General features: G+C 35.0%; 2 protein-coding genes across 2 annotated transcripts in view; both read right to left on the bottom strand.

Annotated features, from left to right (window-relative positions):
* The window catches only part of LOC111083011 (nck-associated protein 5-like), a 42,449-nt gene extending 34,903 nt beyond the window's left edge, over positions 1–7,546 (bottom strand). Inside the window, exon 1 of the mRNA XM_022395217.1 lies at positions 6,891–7,546. The gene's annotated coding sequence lies outside the window, so the exon portion shown is untranslated. The remainder of the gene's footprint in view (positions 1–6,890) is intronic.
* Positions 4,181–20,322, bottom strand: part of LOC111087715 — a 56,415-nt gene continuing 40,273 nt past the window's right edge. Inside the window, exons 3-4 of the mRNA XM_022395329.1 lie at positions 9,140–9,209; positions 4,181–4,404 (exon numbers count right to left, since the gene is read on the bottom strand). Of these exons, the coding sequence (XP_022251037.1) occupies positions 4,181–4,404; positions 9,140–9,209 (294 nt within the window). The remainder of the gene's footprint in view (positions 4,405–9,139; positions 9,210–20,322) is intronic.

Below are 20,322 nucleotides of genomic sequence, written 5' to 3'. Positions count from 1 at the left end.
TCAGCACCAATCTCTACATCCCTGAATGGTACTACATCAAGCACTGTGGACCACCAATCTCTACATCCAGTGGAATGGTACTACATCAAGCACTGGTGGACCACCAATCTCTACATCCAGTGGAATGGTACTACATCAAGCACTGGTGAACCACCAATCTCTACATCCCGTAGAATGGTACTACATCAAGCACTGGTGAACCACCAATCTCTACATTCCGAAGAATGATACTACATCAAGCACTGGTGAACCACCAATCTCTACATACAGTGGAATGGTACTACATCAAGCACTGGTGAACCACCAATCTCTACATACAGTGGAATGGTACTACATCAAGCACTGATGAACCACCAATCTCTACATCGCGTGGAATGGTACCACATCCCAAGACCGTTTGTATTAGTATGAGCTCGCGAAAGTTATCCAAATTTCCTCATAATGTCTAAAAACGACCAACCTCGCCGTTGCTTGACTGGTTGACATCCCTTGAAGAAGGGATTGAATGGATGGACGAAACGGTCTTCATACCCGTAGAACTTCAATCTCATAAAGCATACATGGGATGCTCTTGAAAGACATTCTTTCAAGTGACCCCAAATACACGAGATTACCTGAAAATTGATCTTTGAGAATGGTCAAGGATAACTCAGACCATATCAACACCGATTTGAAGCACTTAACACGGGTACCATGTTTTTGTTGTTCGTGGTGACCATACTTTATATTAAATAGAAATGTTACGACCGTAAAATATGCACATTTATGCTTCAAGGGCCACCACTAATCAGGTGTCTATCTGGGGTGACTAATATTTTATAACAGTGGTTTTCCTTGTCATAACTAAAATATAAATTCCCATTACCCTTTAACTGGCTCAAGTAGTGTATACAGATACAGCTCGCATTTGAAGAAGCACGCCATTGTTTTAATGGCATAAGCAAATGGTTCTTATAAAGTGCTATAAACCCTCAGACTACTCTTCAGAAATCATTCTTGTTCACAATAGAATATTAATTTGGAATTCTTACCAAAATGTATAAAACATTCAAGACGCTATGTGATAATAATGTACTCTAAAGGTGTGAACACCTTTTCTGAGCTGGAGAAGCATGATTATAATTAATTATACTTGCTGTATATTTTTGAACACTAGCTTTATTCAGTCTCTTATGTTGTTGTTTTTTATTAACGCATATCCAATTCTAAGGACGAATTTACCTCAATATGGAACCTGATGAGTTCTGTATTGAGCGAAATGCGTCGTCGGCAGTGAATATGTCGGACACAGTGCAGCAAATACTATTATAATATTTTTTTCTTCTTTAAAAACAAGAAGGGACTAGATAATAATTGTAGTGCTAAAATATAATAAGCCTACGACTAATGTCTTATGACAAGCATAAATAATAACATTATGTTTGACATTTCTTAAAACATATTTTACAGGGCACCATTTAGTAAAAAACAAACTAGAAGAAATGTTGGATGAATATGATGTCCAAACATGTTGATTTGCGTTCGACCACAGGGTCGCAAATTCAAGGCGGCTGACCCCACTAAAAATAAATATTTGTTAAAGACCCTTTCATATGACGTTTCCTGTATTCTGATTTTTCTGCTTACAAGTGATGCAGAAAAGTGTTTACGACAACAATTAGAGGGAGAGAGAGAGCTATAAAAAAGTTCACTTCTGGTTGGTTTTGTTTAGAACGCAAAGATATAGAATAGGCCATATGCGCTCTGTCCATCTTGTGGAATCGAATTTCAGTATTATAAATTCTTAAACTTACCGCTGACTTACCGATGGGCGTGCACTTCTTCCTGTTGAGTGATTTTGGTTTGTCTTGAATTTCGCGCAAAGCTAAACGAGGGCTATCTGCGCTAACCGTCCTAATTTAGCAGTAAAAGACTACAGGGAAGACAGCTAGTTATCACCACCCACCGCCAACTCTTGGGCTACTCTTTTTACCAACGAATAGTGGGATTGACAGTCACATTATATCGCCTCTACAGCTGAAAGGGCGAGCATGTTTGGTGGAATGGGGATTTGAACCCCGACCCTCAGCTTACGAGTCAAGCGCCCTAACCATCTGATTAGAACGCTTATTTTCACAGAAAATTAATTATACAGGACAAAATCTGATAACGTGATAAGGCAGTGGAAAATAAAATACAAATATTTTAATAAAACTAAAAAAAAAGTTATAAAAACCAATGCACTCATACAACATTTTCAGAATCTTCTGGAACTTTGAATTTGCAGGGTCACTGACGAACAAAAGTACTCATCTGGCCATGTTAGTTTCATTCAGGAGTAAAGAGCAGAATACACATTGAAAAGCCTTTCTAAACAAACAGTGAAAGCTGAAAGTGGATTTAGAAGAGTTTGAACAAACTAAAAATGCAATTTGTTGACTTCTCCAACCCAAGATACTTTGTTGGGTAGATACTGCGACAAGGTGAATACTGACGCTCTCGAAACTTCATCATGTCGGTGTGGACTTCTAATTAGAGCTTTCAGTGACTGACATGTTCACCTTCAATTAGTATATAAACAAGTTATATAAGACTACATTTTGGAGAATTTGCAAATGGCAGGCGATTAATTCAGTGACTAGACACGATTAAGACAGTCTTCTATATAGTCTTCTTAGCTCTACATAAAATTATACACGAAATATGACTACTGAACAAAGCCACCAAGGATCCGTGTAATTGCACGTTTTGCTCAGTAAGTACTATAGTGTGCAGGTAACGATGTGTTGACTTAGCTAAGATAGTTGGAGCGTTTTTATAAACAACTATATCACACCTTTCAATCATCTCTTGCAACATACAAGACAAGATGATTAATCTCAATCGCTGGATATTATATTTAAGCGAAGAAAATTACGTAAGAATAACCATTTATAATAAATGGTTTCTTGTCGAGGTATTCATGCAACTTCGTCGGTTTAGTGTTATCAAGGTTTCTTCAGATACCCGTGTTCGTTTAATTCAACATTCAACTGAAAAAAAAAGAAAAAATGGATGGGGAGGGAGGCTTAGAATATTAAACCAGCCAGGATAGTTTTATTTCTCTTATAAAACATGTGACCTTGAGCATTGAAGAAAAAAAAAGTTTAAAAATGGACCGTACCTAGACAAGATTCAATGAACAGGTATAAGTTAAAGTAGATAACAACGAGTAGGTCTCTAACAAATACACACTCAATAGTTTTATTGATGGAATTTTTTAAAGAATCCATTGTTTTCAGTGCAATGGCCATTCAGTTGAGAGTTTCATACTGCAACAACACACAGTAGTTGTCCTCAGTTATTTAGTTACTTACACAACGTAAAGCAGGGTTTTATGTTGTATTTACGACAGTTATCCTTAGTTGTTTAGTTACTTACACAATGTAAACAAGAATTTTGTGTTGTATTTATGACAGTTATCCTTAGTTGTTTAGTTACTTCTATACAACAAAGAAGGACTTTATGTTGATATTGCGTTGTTAAAATTTCATAGTGTCTTTTTTTATTTCTATAGAATAAACTCAGGTTTAATGATGTATTTATGGATAGTTATTGCTGAAGCTCAAGCTTTCTAGTTATTTCCTTAAAATAAAGCAATTTAAGATTTTTTTGAAATATTATACTTGGTGAACTAATAGCAGGCTGACTCTTCTGACAGAGATTGTGTTTTCACCCCTGCGTTGTGTGCGTGTGTTTGTCAGCAAGATTTCTCGAAAACGGCTGAATGGATTTGGACGAAAGTTGGTATACATTTGGACTATGATCAAACCTAGATGCGATTAGTTTTGGAGGGTCAAAGTCACAGCAAGGTCATGAAAAAAAAATCCCTATCTGTTAACATGGGGAACGATTTTTCACACTTATTTTTGCTCTATAACTCAGTCAAAAATGGTCGGATTTTGATGAAACTTTGTGGACATATGTAGAACATAATTCTTCATTGTCTGCCAAAAATGGTCTGTCTGTTGATAACGACAGACATACGGACATATTTTCATATTTTTTGAGAGCTGAATATGACCAACGCTGGGTGGCGGAGGTGTGGTGTGCGCTCTACTGAGAGCCCCTCTAGTTTTTTTTTTAGTTTTTTATTGTTTAAGATGTCAGTACAGGGTGATGCAAAACTTGGGTACCACCAAGAGTTTTCCAAGTCCTATCCTCAAAGCTGTTCGAAACGTACACCATTGATATCACGACAGAGTGTCACAACCGGACTATATCCACCACTGATTTCACGACAAAGTGCCACAACAGGACTATGTCCAGCAGTGATATCACGATAAAGTGCCACAACAGGACTATGTCCACCACCGATATCACGACACAGTCTCACAACAGGACTATGCCCACATGTCCTAGCAAGATTGATGACATCCCTGCTAACTATTGTAACAAAACAGAAAGAAACAGTTAGTGTAACATAACCATGACTTCAAAAAACCATCGTAGGGTGGGACTTAGAAATACTGTGATGGTACACAACTTGTGTACGACCTTGTACTTTTATTACGCTTTTTTTGGGGGGGGGGACTATAACAACTTGGCAATAAGAATTAGGAGATGTTTATTAAAAAATTATATTAATTAATAAATTAGGAAAATCCGGCATAATAAATTAAAATGAATGGTGTTATAAATAAATCCCAAACCAATATCCTTTAAACAGCAATTGTATATTTACGTTTTCGACAATTTTTGAATATGAAATAAAGAAGTAAATTATAATCTCTCCCTCCCTTACACAAAACATACAAACGGTTGTGCGAGATGAGAAAAAAATATATATAGTCGTTAAAACTTAACTCAATATCTATTACATTCTTCACAATTACAAATTAGTTAATCATAACAATAAAGAATAATACGTAGTCATTCTATTTAAGTTATTCTCTTCGTGGCGTTGGCTGTCAATATGTTCGATTAGGTTACGTAACAATCAACACCAATGAACAGTTTCATTAAAATAATTACGTTAGAGAACTCTTGCATATACATACACGAATCTGTTATCTTAGCATGACTTTATCCGAAATATTCTACAATCGATATAATCGGGATCGGGATTTAGGAGGGGTCAGATGCAATAGTTGACTTCTTCCTTCCTCTTTTACCCTTGGTTTATTTGAGTTCTTCTTTCCTATTTTACCCTTGGTTTATTTGAGTTTATTTGAGTTCTTCCTTCCTATTTTACCCTTGGTTTATTTGAGTTCTTCCTTCCTCTTTTACCCTTGGTTTATTTGAGTTCTTCCTTCCTCTTTTACCCTTGGTTTATTTGACTTCTTCCTTCCTCTTTTACCCTTGGTTTATTTGACTTCTTCCTTCCTCTTTTACCCTTGGTTTATTTTACTTCTTCCTTCCTCTTTTACCCTTGGTTTATTTTCTATCGATGTTACTTTTGCAGGAAAATACTATTTTTACTACGACACGCGGCTCAAAGTTGTATCCAAAAGTCCGGGTATACACTTTGACCTTTCTCAAAACTAATGTCCATGGTTGAAATGAAGCAATGTAATTATCACTGTCACTTTGTTTGTTTGGACGAAAGTCATGCACATCGCAAAAAAAGTTCAAATGACAGTATACACTTGTTCACTGGGTTAAATTTCTGGAAGAGTGTTCACATAAAAACAACAACTTTTTCAATACTTGTAATTAATCAATATAATGATGCTTGATATGCTAACTTTAGGTGGCCTGTTAATGAGCTTATAGAAGATATTAATTGGGTAGAGATACTACAACTAAGTAAATAAATCCATCCTTGAATCTTTCGCTCAGATAGACAAGAGGTGCAAAACGTGTATAAGACGAAGTAGGTCACGTACGTATGGAGTACAATTTGCAGCCCAGCTAAATGAACAGAACAAAAACAAACCGGTAAAGCTTAGGTGCTTATGACTCACTACGCTTAAAACATACGTTTACCGCACGTTGCCTATGAATAGAGGCGAGCAGAGCAGTGATCTAAGAAAAATGACATAAAATGTACTGAACAACTTTAGGAAGTGAATGTATATGAATAGGAGTATGAAATACAACAACAACACACCAAAAAACACGTAGTATCTTTTATACCAAGGTACTTTGATATTTTATAAACTTAATGATGATCAAAAACTAACAATCTTACTAATACAATTTATAGTTGATTAATATCATCGTAATATGATCTATACATTATGTACACTGAATTATTTAATTTTTTTATTTTAAAATTCCTTTATCCGAATTATCTATACATTATCTACACCGCATGATTTCAATTTTTTTTATTTTAAAATTGCTTTATCTGAATTATCTATACGTTATGTACACTGCATTATTTAATTTTTTATTTTAAAATTGCTTTATCCGAATTATCTATACATTATCTACACTGCATGATTTCAATTCTTTTTATTTTAAAATTGCTTTATCTGAATTATCTATACATTATCTACACTGCATGATTTCAATTCTTTTTATTTTAAAATTGCTTTATCCGAATTATCTATACATTATGTACACTGCATTATTTCAATTTTTTATTTTAAAATTACTTTATTTGAATTACTTATAATAAGAATATACTACTTCCACAATGTTTCAGTTACCAAGACTGGAGTTTATTCATGTGTGTTTACATTTAACATACGCTGCACTATTGAGGTTTCTCACAGACAAAACTTAAACATATCTTCGTAGAATTGTTTATAGCCTTCGAGCAACACTTCAAAAACACTTTTCTGCAAAACATTACTGCACATAGGTGGAAACAATCTGGGGTGACACTCGTGTACATTTATATATGTGTGGGTGATGGATAACATAACAGCGACCTAGATCAAGAGTACTAAGATATTATCAAGAAAAATGTTGGCAAGTCCTACCTTCTTAAAAGACCCAATTCGACAAGATCCATAACGAGGAACGACGAAGACATGGTCGACGATACTCCAGTCTTAACATCAATTTAATCGGTTTTTCTGCCACTTTTCTTACTAGTAACATTTTAACTGGAAGTGTATTTTTCTAAATGTATCGAGTATCATATTTTTATTAAAATTTAAGAAAGAATCTGATTGTTTAGAACCTAATTTAACACACCGACACTTTCATCGTCCTTTTAAGGGTAACTCTAGAAAGACTGTTTAAAATGCGTAAATAGTTTGCAATTTGTAATTCAGTCTATAGGGTCAGAAATCAAGTAACATCTTATCTTTTAGGTATAAATAAAACGCAAAATAAGATTTAAGTCCTTCACGCCATATTACTACTGCATGCACGTTTTGCAGCATTGAACACTATACTGCTGCACGAGGCACAGCCATCCACTATCGATCACAAAGGTAATTTTGGTTCATCAGAATTTCTACGTAATATTCAGATTTCCAATTGAACTGAGTATTTCTTCCAAGAAATAAACTGTCCGACGAAGCATCTCTAGAAATGAAGAACGAATGCTAAGTTACTGCAGAAAAATGTTTATGTCGATCATTCATCGTCTAAGAGCAAGATCAAAAGAAGCCAAGTTCTAAGCCTTGCTTGTGTGACACAACTCACCCCTCTCTCTGCAGAGGTGAGCATACAGGCTTTATGAGGCCAAGTTCTGAGCGAGCAACGTCGACTACTGGCAACGGGGGCCAAAGGTAGACATTTGTGTGAGAGTTAAATACGATAGTCACACTCATTACTTCAAGTTTTTTAAAATAGGTCGGACATGCAATCCATGCATATAAAGTTGGTCATATAAATAGTTTTCCATTATATGAAGACAAATAACTCTACTGGTCGTTACAAGTAACAGAAGAATAAAAAAAGAAGCCTATACAGAATAGCAGATCCGGCAAACAACAAAACTATCGACAACATGTACAAAAGTATTATATCGATATAAACCGATAGAGATGTCTTAATATATAACCAGAATGATGTAAGTAATAGACAGTGACCAGCAGGTTATTTAAATACAGAGACGCAGATACGGTAAAGATAAACAGATAGTTCAGGTAGTACGTTAAACACACTAAACCTAAATCAGACATCATGGTTCTAGGTTTCAGACAAATCCACAATCTGATAGATGAAGACATGTATTACATAGTTATACACAAACCACACTTAACAGTTATCTCCACACACTGATGCAGACACCTGCAGTTATACACAAACCACACTTAACAGTTATCTCAACACATTGATGCAGACACCTGTAGTTATACAAAACCATATTTTTTACTATCAGCTTAGTACTATGTAAGCAAATAGATATATGGCTAGCTTATACGTGGTTCTTTTTTTTTCCACAGCTTACTACGTATGGCTATGTCTATGAATACTTTATCTTATTTTTACATATTTTACTCTGTCTATGTATGGTGTTTTTCTTTTTTTTTTTTCTTAGCTTAACATGTTTCGCTATGGCAATAAATGGTCCTTTGTTTTGCTATGTCTATGTATGGATCTTTATTCGCGCTTTAACATGCGCAAGTCTTCGTCCAACTACAGTTCTATAATTTTACATGTAATGAATATATAACCTTCAAACATTATTAAGAAAAATATTTAAAAATTAATATAAAACAACAAATCTCGTATTAATAATTACATCATCCTGAGATAAAGGGCTGTTTCATTATCTTTTTTCGGAGTATTTTGGTTGATATCAAATACTGGAATCTGGGTTTGATAATGTACAAATTAAAATCGGGTTATGTTGAAAAAATATTTATAGCTACAGGTAATTTTTTCTTCTCTAACGTATAAAACGAGCCGGTTATTTCGGAATCATTCAACGCATTCATTTCTTTTCACAACGAAGGTAACAAAAGCATAAAAGAATCACATCCAATAAAAAAAGACCGTAGTTGAAATGTTTAATTTTCATTCATAACCTGTAGATCTCCAGGTGTGAAATTCATAAATCGATTAACTTGTAACATATATAAAATAAACTAAAACACTGGAAACAGTATCACAGTGAATCTTACACAATGTACGCATAATGAACTGTAATTCTTAAGCTAAATTTCAACCAAATTCCTACGCATGCTCATTACATATAAACAGAAACCATCTTAATCGTAGTGGTAGAGTTGTACATGTAAACAACAAACACAACTTACAGAGTACATCTCACGCTGCAGCTGTGCCACACTTCGTTTTTCGTGACGAACATTTTCTCTTTCTTGCTCCAGAAGACACTGAATCTTCAAACAAATCAGTGTTTAATTTTAGTAAATAACCAACTGTTTAATTATGTTGTCCCGGTGTTTGTTACAACCTTCAGTCAATAATTAATTTTAAACAACAACAACAACAAAAAAAAAAAACAGCTTGGAATTTAGAAGTGTAGTCTTAATGAACATGAAAATTAGTCGGAATTCAGTTAGTTGAATTGAAATATGGAATTTTATTAATGAAGCTGACGTAGTTTTATGTGTGTTTTTGTTCCAGAATGCTATGGAAAGAAAGATAGCGGTTAAATTTCGAGTTGAGAGAAAATATAGCTATTCCTGTCACTCTGAATAAGTTATTTGTGATATGTTTTTCTGTATATTTGTGAAATCTTTTTTTTTTTTCTGTGCTTATTTGGACCGGGCGTGACCAAGTGGTTAGTGTGCCGGAATATAGATCAGAGGGTCCGTAGATATCGTAGGGCTAATGTAACCAAATATTTGAAGGTGAATGCTGTTGACTAACTTCCTTACAGCTCGCCTGTGAGTTAAAATCTGGAGAAGGCTAAGGCTCATAGCCCTTGTGTTTAGCTTTTCGCGAATTTTCGAATTTTTTTTTGGGGGGGGGGCGAAAGAAAAAGGTAGAAAGAACACATTCTATGGGTAGTAACTGTACAAAAATTATTGGATGGCGTTTTTTTTTTTGTTTTGTTTCTCAAATGTCAACCATTGATGAATTTTGTTAATACAGCGCATGTGCACTTCATAGAGACGCGCAGATTCGCCAGAAACTATCGTCTAACCCCCTTTTTTTTTAACCAAACGAAATTCTAAACATGAGCCAATTAAGTTCATACGTACAGAAAAAAAATGGACGGCCTTTAACGAAACGTCTGAGATTAGCAGTGTGAAGAAGAGAATACCCATACATTGTAAGCCTTCCGTACGACAGTTTGACATTAGTGATGTCCAGAATAGTAGATCTCAATGATAACACCACTATCTACATAGCTGTCAATGTAATTACTTCGATACATTTTTTTTTTAATGAAGCGGTTCAAATTCGTTGAACAACTTAATTCTTTATCATCCAGGTCATGACTTAGTGAGTTGTATGAGAATTTGACTTCGCTATTCGCCTATTTCATTCGTTTAAGGGGGAAAACCCCAACTGGGGAAGGTCCAAATGAACCCTTTCACTCAACTGGTTAGATTTTGGAATAATTTTATTTGTTTAATATTAGGCCATTTTATTTGGAAAAATTCCTCATTAGAGAAAGGTTTTATAACCTATTCTTGACAAGAAAAAGTCACACAAAAACTTGCCTACTCTACAGAAAATAGTGAGAGACTGTAAACAATTACCCAAAACGAAGATAAAATTTTAAAAAATCAAATAAGAATTATCAGATAAAGGCCTTCGATGCAATAACACTAAGTTCTTTACACCACTCATTCTTGTCTTGTTCCCTGATTAGACAATATCCAACTTTCAACCACAATTCCAGAGTACCAGTTTCTATTCTAACCGAAATCAGTCCTGTTGAGAATTTTTCCCACTTGCAATGTTAAGACAACAAAATGTCTCCCCTCACTTTTAAACGTTTATTACTGTTAAACCACAAATGCAGAACTCTCCCAAATATTGACAATGTTAATTATCTTACACATATTAACTGACACTCGATTCCCCTCGGTGGACACAGCAGATAGCCCGATATTGCTTTGCTACAAAAAAAAAAAAAAAAACAGGCACTGTTATGTGTCTTGAATAGTAATTTCTCTCGAATACGATTTAATGCTCTTGGATTTCTTGGTAATTTATTTCGTTTGTGATAGGGGTGAGGCTTATAGTGATGAAACTTATTGGTTAAATTTCTTTAACCGTTTTAGTAAAAAGAAACAAAACATTAGTATCTTGCAAATAACTTCTAAAATGGTTATATAAAGATATATATATATATATAACCTCATTTTTCACATACGTTTCCTAATACGTAATCTTATAGGTGTTCGATGACGAAATTCGAAAAATGCAAATAGTATAACACTGGATCGGCAGATGGCGCCAAAGCTTTTATTATTATTATTATTTCGTCCAGACATTCACAGAACGGAATAGCGGTTTAGTCGAATAGGATCCGGAGAGATAGATATGTAAACACGCAAATGATGCGCTACAACTGGTGATAGACTTAACTGAAAACTCGTGTAACGCAGCTGGAATTTATATTCTTATTTCTTAAAAAAAATAAAAAATATTTCAGGTTAATTATAAGCAATTCAAATTTTAAGTTCTTATTTGCCAATCGCGTTTGGGTGAAGTAATCATTCAAGAAGTTAAGAAATAGGCACTGTTTGATTCAAGGGTGGACGCCGTCCATCTACTGTTTTTGGGGAAACGTAAATTTTCACGGTATTGCTGTCCCCCGGATTTAGAACGTTAACATCAGGAGTTGGTCCTTTAAAAATTTCCTAAAGTTTACACCACGTGGATATTAAAGTTAACGTTTGATTAACGGAAGTAAACTAATTTTTAAAAGTGCAACAGCAAAGTTAAAAAAAACTAGAAAAAAAAGCCTAATCTATAATTCGATTCACCACTTGTCACGGAGTTATACCAATTTTGGGGAGATCCGCTTCTCATCAGCAACCCTGAACAAGGTCAACTTGAAAAAAGCAGGAATTACTGGCTTCTTATAGCGATGGAATTTATATATATGGTAGTTTTTGCTACGTTTCACTCACCACAGTGAACCTATAATTATACACGATTTGAAAAATATAATTTCACTATAGTAACAAAATACTAAAAAAAAACATATAAAGTATAAAGAAATTTACCATACTGATCAACTTGTATATTTCTGCAGAATAAACTATTTAGCACAAGTTTATGATATTTATCTTTTGTTTTGGTGCAACTCAGACCATTTTTTACTCGACAATGTCGTATTTTTATCTAGGTGATGGAAAATTTCAAAAAAATTTTTGAAAAATGATTTACCTGATTTAATACCGATTTATTTTTGTATCTAAAAAACGTTTTATTTCATTATTCTAAACTATAAAAGAAGAAAAGATTATTTTCTTTGCTTGTGTGAAACCGAACTCAAGACTAATCCGTCTGACATATTTACGAACAATATTTAATGTGAATAACTTTTATCATCTGGCACCATGAATTAATCTCGGCACTAAGAAGATATGTAAACACTGTAGTGGAGCTACAGACACGCTAAGAAAAAAAATTGTAGTTATAGTTTACTGTCCACTGAGGAGTTGGATTAAAAATAAATAACTAAATAACTTTACATGCAAACAAACGTCCAAAAATAATTCTTTTTGAGCCATATAAAAACGCTGCAGATCAGCCACAAAGACAGACATAAATTTTCGTAAAGCTGTCTTTATGGTTATTCATTATTCATATTTACTTCGAAATGTATCCTTTTTCTGTGTTCTTTTACGGATAATTATTGCAACAAACTTGCTCAGCCCCACGCTTTGAGCTTTTAATTTCTACAACAGACAACAGCCAAACACTGGTCAACGTTACATCTCTTCTGTTTGGAAGTTCGCGCAAAGTTACACGAGGGCTATCTGTGCTAGTCGTCCCTAATTTAGCAGTAAAAGCCAATTCTTGGACTACTCTTTTACCAGCGAATAGTGGGATTGACTGTTACATTGTAACGCTCCTACGGCTGAAAGGGCGAACATGTTTGGTGGGACGGGGATTCGAACTCGCGCCCTAACCACCTGGCCATCAGCTTTCTTCAATTATCACAAGCACTGATGCAACACTTATAAATATACGTTTACAACTTTCTCACCTACAAAATGGATGCCCTTTTATTTGCGTATTTTAAGAATCCTGTATAACTGTTTATGAAGTTTTGAGAAGATTGGAGCTGTTAGTTGCAACTACCTTGTTTAAGATTTACGGAAGCTACTGCCTCTGTAACATTTAAACGAAAGACAAAAAATAAATAAATAAACGGAGCGTATATAATGATAAACCAATGTTTGCTTGTTTGTTGAACCCACGCAAAGCTTCTCGAGGGCAATCTGTGCTAATTTTAAAATAATAGACTAGAGGGAATGCAGCTACTCAATACCTTCCAATGCCAACTCTTGGGCTAATCTTTACCAACAAAAAGTGGGATTGACCGTCATATTATATCGTCTTCGTGGCTGAACACGTTCGGAGATGGGATTCGAATCAGAGACCCACAGGTCTCTAGTGAGCGCCCTAACCACCACAACATGTATGGGGTGGTCTTCTCAGTGCAGAGATTGAGTCCATCATGTTTCAAGTAAGGTGTACTCTCTATAGGTTCAGCATGAGAGTCAAAGTCACCCATCTATCCTAGCGTGATCTTGCCAATGATCTGCAGAAACAAGAGAAGTGGGGTGTTGGGTAATTACGGTGTGGTTTCCAGGAGTCAAACGGCACAAGGAACACAGGCTCACCTTCTATATCTAAAGGTGTTCAGGTTGCTGTCAATAATCATTAATCAATGACTGAAGGTGAAATTCGACTCTTACGAATTCTTTATGGATTAGGTTTTCTGATATTTCTCGTGATTTTTAAACGTGGGGTAAACGTGAAAACAATATACGTTTTCATCTATCGTTATTTTATGATACGTAAAAGATCATAAAAGAAACACTGTCACCAACTTTTTCATAAATGGTGCGAGAAAATGTGTTAAAGATAAATTTACGTAATCTCATGAATTACACAAAAACATTTATTTTCAATGGCTTCAAAATCCTTATTTTAATATAAATAAAAAGAACGCCCGGCATTTTATCCCACATACTTTTGTTTGTCGTATCACAGCCTAATGAGCCCTGGTACTAGGCGAAAGGCCTCATCGGTACTGGATATTGCAGATATAGTGTAGTTGACATATTATTGCATTCTTCTTTACTTTCACTTAAGTTCTTATAATTTCACAAACAACTAATTCAATGCCTGCAAACAATACTCTAAAACCCAGCGTCTCTACAACTATGTCACTACTACCGCAATAATGTAGCCCGATTTCTGCCGTGACATAAATTAAATAGTGATATTACGAAGAAAAGTGTATTTCTAGGTCCATGCATCTATTACATTGAAATGTGAATGCAATACTGTTACATGGGTTGTATCCGTTATATAACAACGACTTTGGAGCTTTACTGGACGACCGTCCATCTTGATAATAGCTCTGCAGCGTAGTTTCCATTATAAAAGGTTCCGTCATGAGACTGTCATGTCTAAAGCAAATTCTTCATCCCTGCATGTTTCCATTAGCTATCTTGTGTATGAGAGCAACAGTTTCCTGGTATCCGTTTCACCAGCATGATCGCTCTAAAATCCACAAGTGCTGCATCCGGCAACTTGACTGGAATGTCTTCGTGTGAAATATCATTTTCATTCTCCAGCTTCTTGAGGTGTGCGACAGTTTAATAAACGTGTAGTTGAAAATTTGTGTACACGTGACTTGTGTCGCTTTTCCAGACGGAGCTTCTTCTTGATTATGTTGCATGGAGCACGATGGCGGCTTTTACCACTGCCCCCTGTGTTAGTGGAATCTCACCTGTTACAAGATGTCGTACTTTACATACCACCCGGGGATTCTCAGATAAACCGATTTCCTTGCAAGTATTAAACAGGTCCGTTTGATAACGGGAAGATCGAGCAAGAAATCTGTGGGGTATTCTGAATCTGACAACTAAAATGTGTTTTCTGTTGAGTAAGCAATAAATAGACTGGACACAAATCTTTATTTATTACACAACAACAACAACAACATAAAAAACAGTATGTGTACTAGTATACATGATCGTATATACAAAATTAGTGTATAGGTCGTCAACTTTCTGTCTCCCACGAGCACGATGTAAAGCTAAGTATAACTGAAACGGAATATAAGTTCTCATCTTTCAAGAAAGCTCGTATTATTTCTACTGCGATGGAGTTCCCACGTGAATGGTCGCTCTCACAGGTTTGTTTGTTTGTAGTTAAGCACAAAGTTACACAATGGGCTTTATGTACTGTGCCAACAACTGGTATCAAAACCCGGTTATTAATGTTAAAAATCTTCAGACTTCCCACTGTGCCACTGAGGGGCTTCGTTGGTTGGGACATACAGACATTATTTCGGCCAGCGACAGGACACGGCCGCATTTTCGCTAGCAAAGTAGGTAAATACTTATATGAGAGAGATATACATAAGACATAAAGACAAGTAGAATTGAGAATTTTTAATGATTTTCTAGACAAAGCACTGTATGTCAAACTGCACAAAATCAAAATCACGCTAAAAATTCGAAAATTTCTTTAAAATAAAGATTATGGGTGGGGGGGACACACGATATACTCGTATATCACACCACAACTGCCGTACGATTTGGAGTATTTCTGGATGATCCTAATGCTCCAAGTTGGTTAATATTCCTTTATCTTTACAGTGCCGTTAAGTACAACGGATATCCCCATCTAAGAAAGTTTAAATCCTCATCTGAATCCATCTTTATGATCTGAGTGTATGAATATTTTGCGCGGGAAATTACTATTATATATTCTTCTCAAAAGCGACCAATTTTCGGTGCCATCACACTACCTACGAAAGTCCAAACAATATCAAAATGTAGTTCTCGTACATTCCGTCCCATTGCGACTTGATATCGGTTGTTATATGCCTTGTTGATTTACATATTCAAAATCATTTTAATATAGCCTACTCAACCCTCACTAGGACATGAAGAATAAACAAAGTACTTGGCATTTAGTGGACGTACAGTTGCAATTTAAATTACACCCATTGGTTAATGAACACCACACGTAATATGCATTTCAATTAGACATTGGTCAATACATTAGAAGTTCGTTAAATTCACCAACTCATATCCAAAAACATGGTACAATCGTGAACTTGCTAGTTTTACTGCTAAAGTCCAGCATCTTTCGTTGTTTCGTTTTACCTGTTTTATACAAAGCTACACATACGTTAAAAACAATTGGCTGCAAGAAGGAAAGTAACAACCAATAAAAAAAATGCAGTTTATTTTTCTCAAAGCCAGACTGAAAAGTAGAATTTGATACTGGCACAGTGGGTAATCAACACGATAAAATATAGTGTTAATTACTTATAAAAAGTTTAATAGCTTTTTTTTTTTGGTTTGTGTCGGATATTTGCGTAAATCCACACATCCATAACTTTAAAGTGACATACTAGAGGGAGAGAGGTCAACAGCCCCCACCGCCAACTCTTTGGTTACTCTTGTCGAATAACGCACCAACTGTTCCAAAATAAAGAGCACGATTTTTTCGGCAACACAATGCAAACCATGGGCCCTTGGATCTACATTACGGCACACTAACCACTAGGCCACGTCTAGTTGATTAATAGTTTGTATACATCATGCATAATATGCACAAACTGAGGCATAACAAAAGTTAACTGTTTTCTCCACACTCCATAATGGTATTTCGCGTGGAGAATTAATACATTTGTGTACAGCAAAATTACAGTAGAGTTAAGTAGTTCTTATCGTGTTACAAAGAGAGCGAAAACACTTGTATGTATATATATCATATTTCAGGAACAGAGACGATACAATTTAGGATTACATAAAAGGTTAAAAGTGATTCTCTATCAGGTGTATTCCTGGAAAAATTACTATAATTAGTCTGAGGAAGTACTCAGGAGGAAACCTATAGCTCTATTAAAAAGGACCGTCCAAAGACTAAAGCTGAAAAATGGGTACTACCATAGTTGAGAATATGTCACTTCTGATTTAGAATTTAAGATACATTTACAGACCTTTGACCTAGGATATTTTAGACTGCTAATCTTCAGAATACTATTTACAGTTCTACAAAATAGGTCAAAATATTCGCACAGCAACGAAAAATAAATATTTTATGTTGTACAGGGCAGACCAAATTTTCTGAGCCACTGTAATACTCTAAATAAATATGAAACTATAGAAGAAAACACGGTATTTAAACCACTGCTTGTGACATGTATACATGTTTTCAGGGCTGTTCTATACTATTGATGTTTTAACTGTGGTGTTTGTGTTTTTCTAGAGATAACGTGTCACCCATTCTGTGAATCCTGAAATACACTTTTCAATCATATACGCATTTATGCATAGTTTAAGAAATATCGTAATTCTGGATCGTCTTTACATGTCGTTTATACAAAAACAATTTTACACCTCAATCCCGTTACATTGAACTAAACACAAAAGTCCTATTGCACAGGCCTACGAATTTAAACTTCTTAAAAGTTGTTTTGGATTTAATAACGGATTTTCCATAATCCAGCTACGCAATTTCGAAAATAATATTCATTTTTTTCTATCACGTAAGGATTTTTTTTACAAATCGGGTAAAAAAAAGTCTTACTAAGATAAAATTATTATTTCGTTCACCATAATGAACATTTTTTATTATTATGTTTGTTAACAAAAATAAAAACAAACTAATAAAAGGGAAGATTGATGTCAAACGAATATGCATCCTCATTCATCCTGATTTGTTTGTGCGTGTGTGAAATTACGCCTTTTAGTCTCAAAACTACGTGTTGTGGTTTTTATCTTATGCATTGCGTTATGACGTTTTGTGAAAAATCTGTACGTGATGGAGAAAAATGGATATCATGTTGGGATTCAGCGAACAGGAATTACAGTAGAACATGTAAAAATTCCACGGCAATAAAACCTTCGCAGGCCTGAGTTATGTATAACACATGCACGCACTCACATTATTTGTACATCATATCTATATGAAGTAATGGCGTTTATACTGATCAACTTTTTCTATTATTGCATAGGAGTGTTCTGTTAAATTTTAATTCTGAATACAAGCACACAACAGTTACAAAACACAAACAACGCTTATGCGTCGTTCGGGTTCAACAGTCTACACTAATACATAATTTCCGCTTCGCCGTCAGCAAATAGCCCATCACTTGGAGATCTCAAGTTTTCTTATATAATACATGAGTGCGTTTCCTTTATAATTTAGGAACACTCTGAGCGCTAAAGTTCTTTTCAGGGCAAGACAGTTTATAATGTTTTAATCTGTTTTAATTAAACGTAAATCGGCTCTGTACCTGCGATTGTTCATTTAAAATCAATTTCCGGTAGATGGCGAAATGTACGGAAGGTTTTCCGCAATTGAATCGTTGTTTACCTTTCACACACCATAGTATACAGGTACCCCTATTTCACCCCTATTTCACATTTCCACTGTACCAGTCTCAGTAGGTACATTAACAGAAACTGATTAGTTTGCTACCTGAAAAACATCAAATTACTTATCATTTAATGTTTTTTGCATGCACTAACAAACATGAATGTTAACATGCATAGTTAAGTTTTCAATACAGTATTGCCCCTAATTAACTCCCCCTCTCTAATTATTGCTCCCTCGTTTGTGTGAAAGTAATAGCAATCCAACATAAAATCCACTTTTATTACCGTACTTTTGATTTAAAGAAGAAAAAAATGAAAAACACACACGCACTTATTAGCATTGAAATCAATAAATCACATGAAAAATAGAATCCGGAACTGCACAGATACTATAATTTGCGCCCTTTTATGCAGTTTGCAACGCCCCCCCCCCGGGGGGCGTTAATTAGGAGCAAAAACGGTACATCTTTATTTATTATTCTAATTCATAAACACAGTAGTTTTTCTTCCAAAGACTGAACTATACAAAAAAAAAACCTCCACTAGGACTAAACACAAAAACATACCACAGACTACTCAACTACATAAGCTTGTACTGTAGCACAAATGTAACGCAAAGAATAATTGTTTTACATATATTAATATATCCAATTATCAGACTATACAATTTCTATACCTTAGTATTAAAATATATTATTTTATTTTACTCTTGCTTTAACCATGATGCACCTATAACCTACATGTGAATAACCATTTGAGACTTCTCAGTCGAAAAACGTTTTCCGGTGACTTAGGGGGTAACCTTGAATGCTCATAACAGTAAATTCCGGAGTTCGAATCCCTACTGAGGACACACGTAGATAGCTCATTCAGTATCTCTGCAGTTGACAACAATCAAACGACAACAGTCCAATTACATTATTTTTAATAATAATAATAATAAAAGCTTGCAACGCTACCTTTACACACATATCACAAACTCAAAATTTTCTAATGAAGGCAAACCAAATTCGTGATAAAAAAAAAGTTTGTTTTTGACATTCGAGTAAAGCTACTTGAAGGCTAGCTGCGATAGCCGTCCCTAATTTAGAGGTGATAGACCAGAACGAAGGCAAATAGTCAACACCCCCACAGCTAGCTCTATGGCTACTCTTTTACCAACGAGAGTGGTAGGATTGACAGTCACAATATAACGCCCCCACGGCTGAAAGAGCGAGCATGTCCAGTGATAAGATTCGAGCCCGCGACCCACAGGCCGTACCAGGTCGATTAAAAAGGTTGTTTTAGAACAAAGCCATATTGAACTACCTGCTGTGTCCACGGCGGGAAATCGAACCTCGAACTTTAGCGTTGTAAGTCCGTAAAACTTACCGTTGTCCCACTGAACAATCGATCAAAAAGGAGATTATAGCTCGTTTAGTTTTGTAATATGTCAACAGGTGGCGCTAGAGATCAATAATATCTTTCACGTGCGCAATATTTATCAAACCTTTTATCTCAGTGAACAAAATTTTTCTGGAATTTTTCACAGATAGCGATCACTAACCACGTTTATGTTGTTATAACGTAGGAATTTTGGAAGAACTATTTTGGTGTTCCAGAATAACTACGCGACATTTAACATACGTTATTGTGAAATACTTAAGATAAAATTTATAGAATTTTGCTCGCTCGCTCTCTTACGCTATGACAGAACGTATATAACCATGATATTTTCTATACACTATAAAAAAAGCGTTTTTTAAAGTGTTATTTTACCTTATAATTCACTTGCCGAAACTGTTTACCCTTAAAGATTTTGGTGCGTTTTTTCCCCGCTTCCACGTTCGTATATATATATATATATATATATATATATATATATATACACACACACACTATAGTATAGTACGAGTACTACTACTAACTACAACTAATACGTACGTACGTACGTAACGTTACGTTA

Source organism: Limulus polyphemus, unplaced genomic scaffold (assembly GCF_000517525.1).
Source record: "Limulus polyphemus unplaced genomic scaffold, Limulus_polyphemus-2.1.2 Scaffold75, whole genome shotgun sequence".
Taxonomy (NCBI): Eukaryota; Metazoa; Arthropoda; class Merostomata; order Xiphosura; family Limulidae; genus Limulus; species Limulus polyphemus.
Note: the sequence above shows the minus strand (reverse complement) of the source record. Positions and strands in the feature narration are given on the sequence as shown.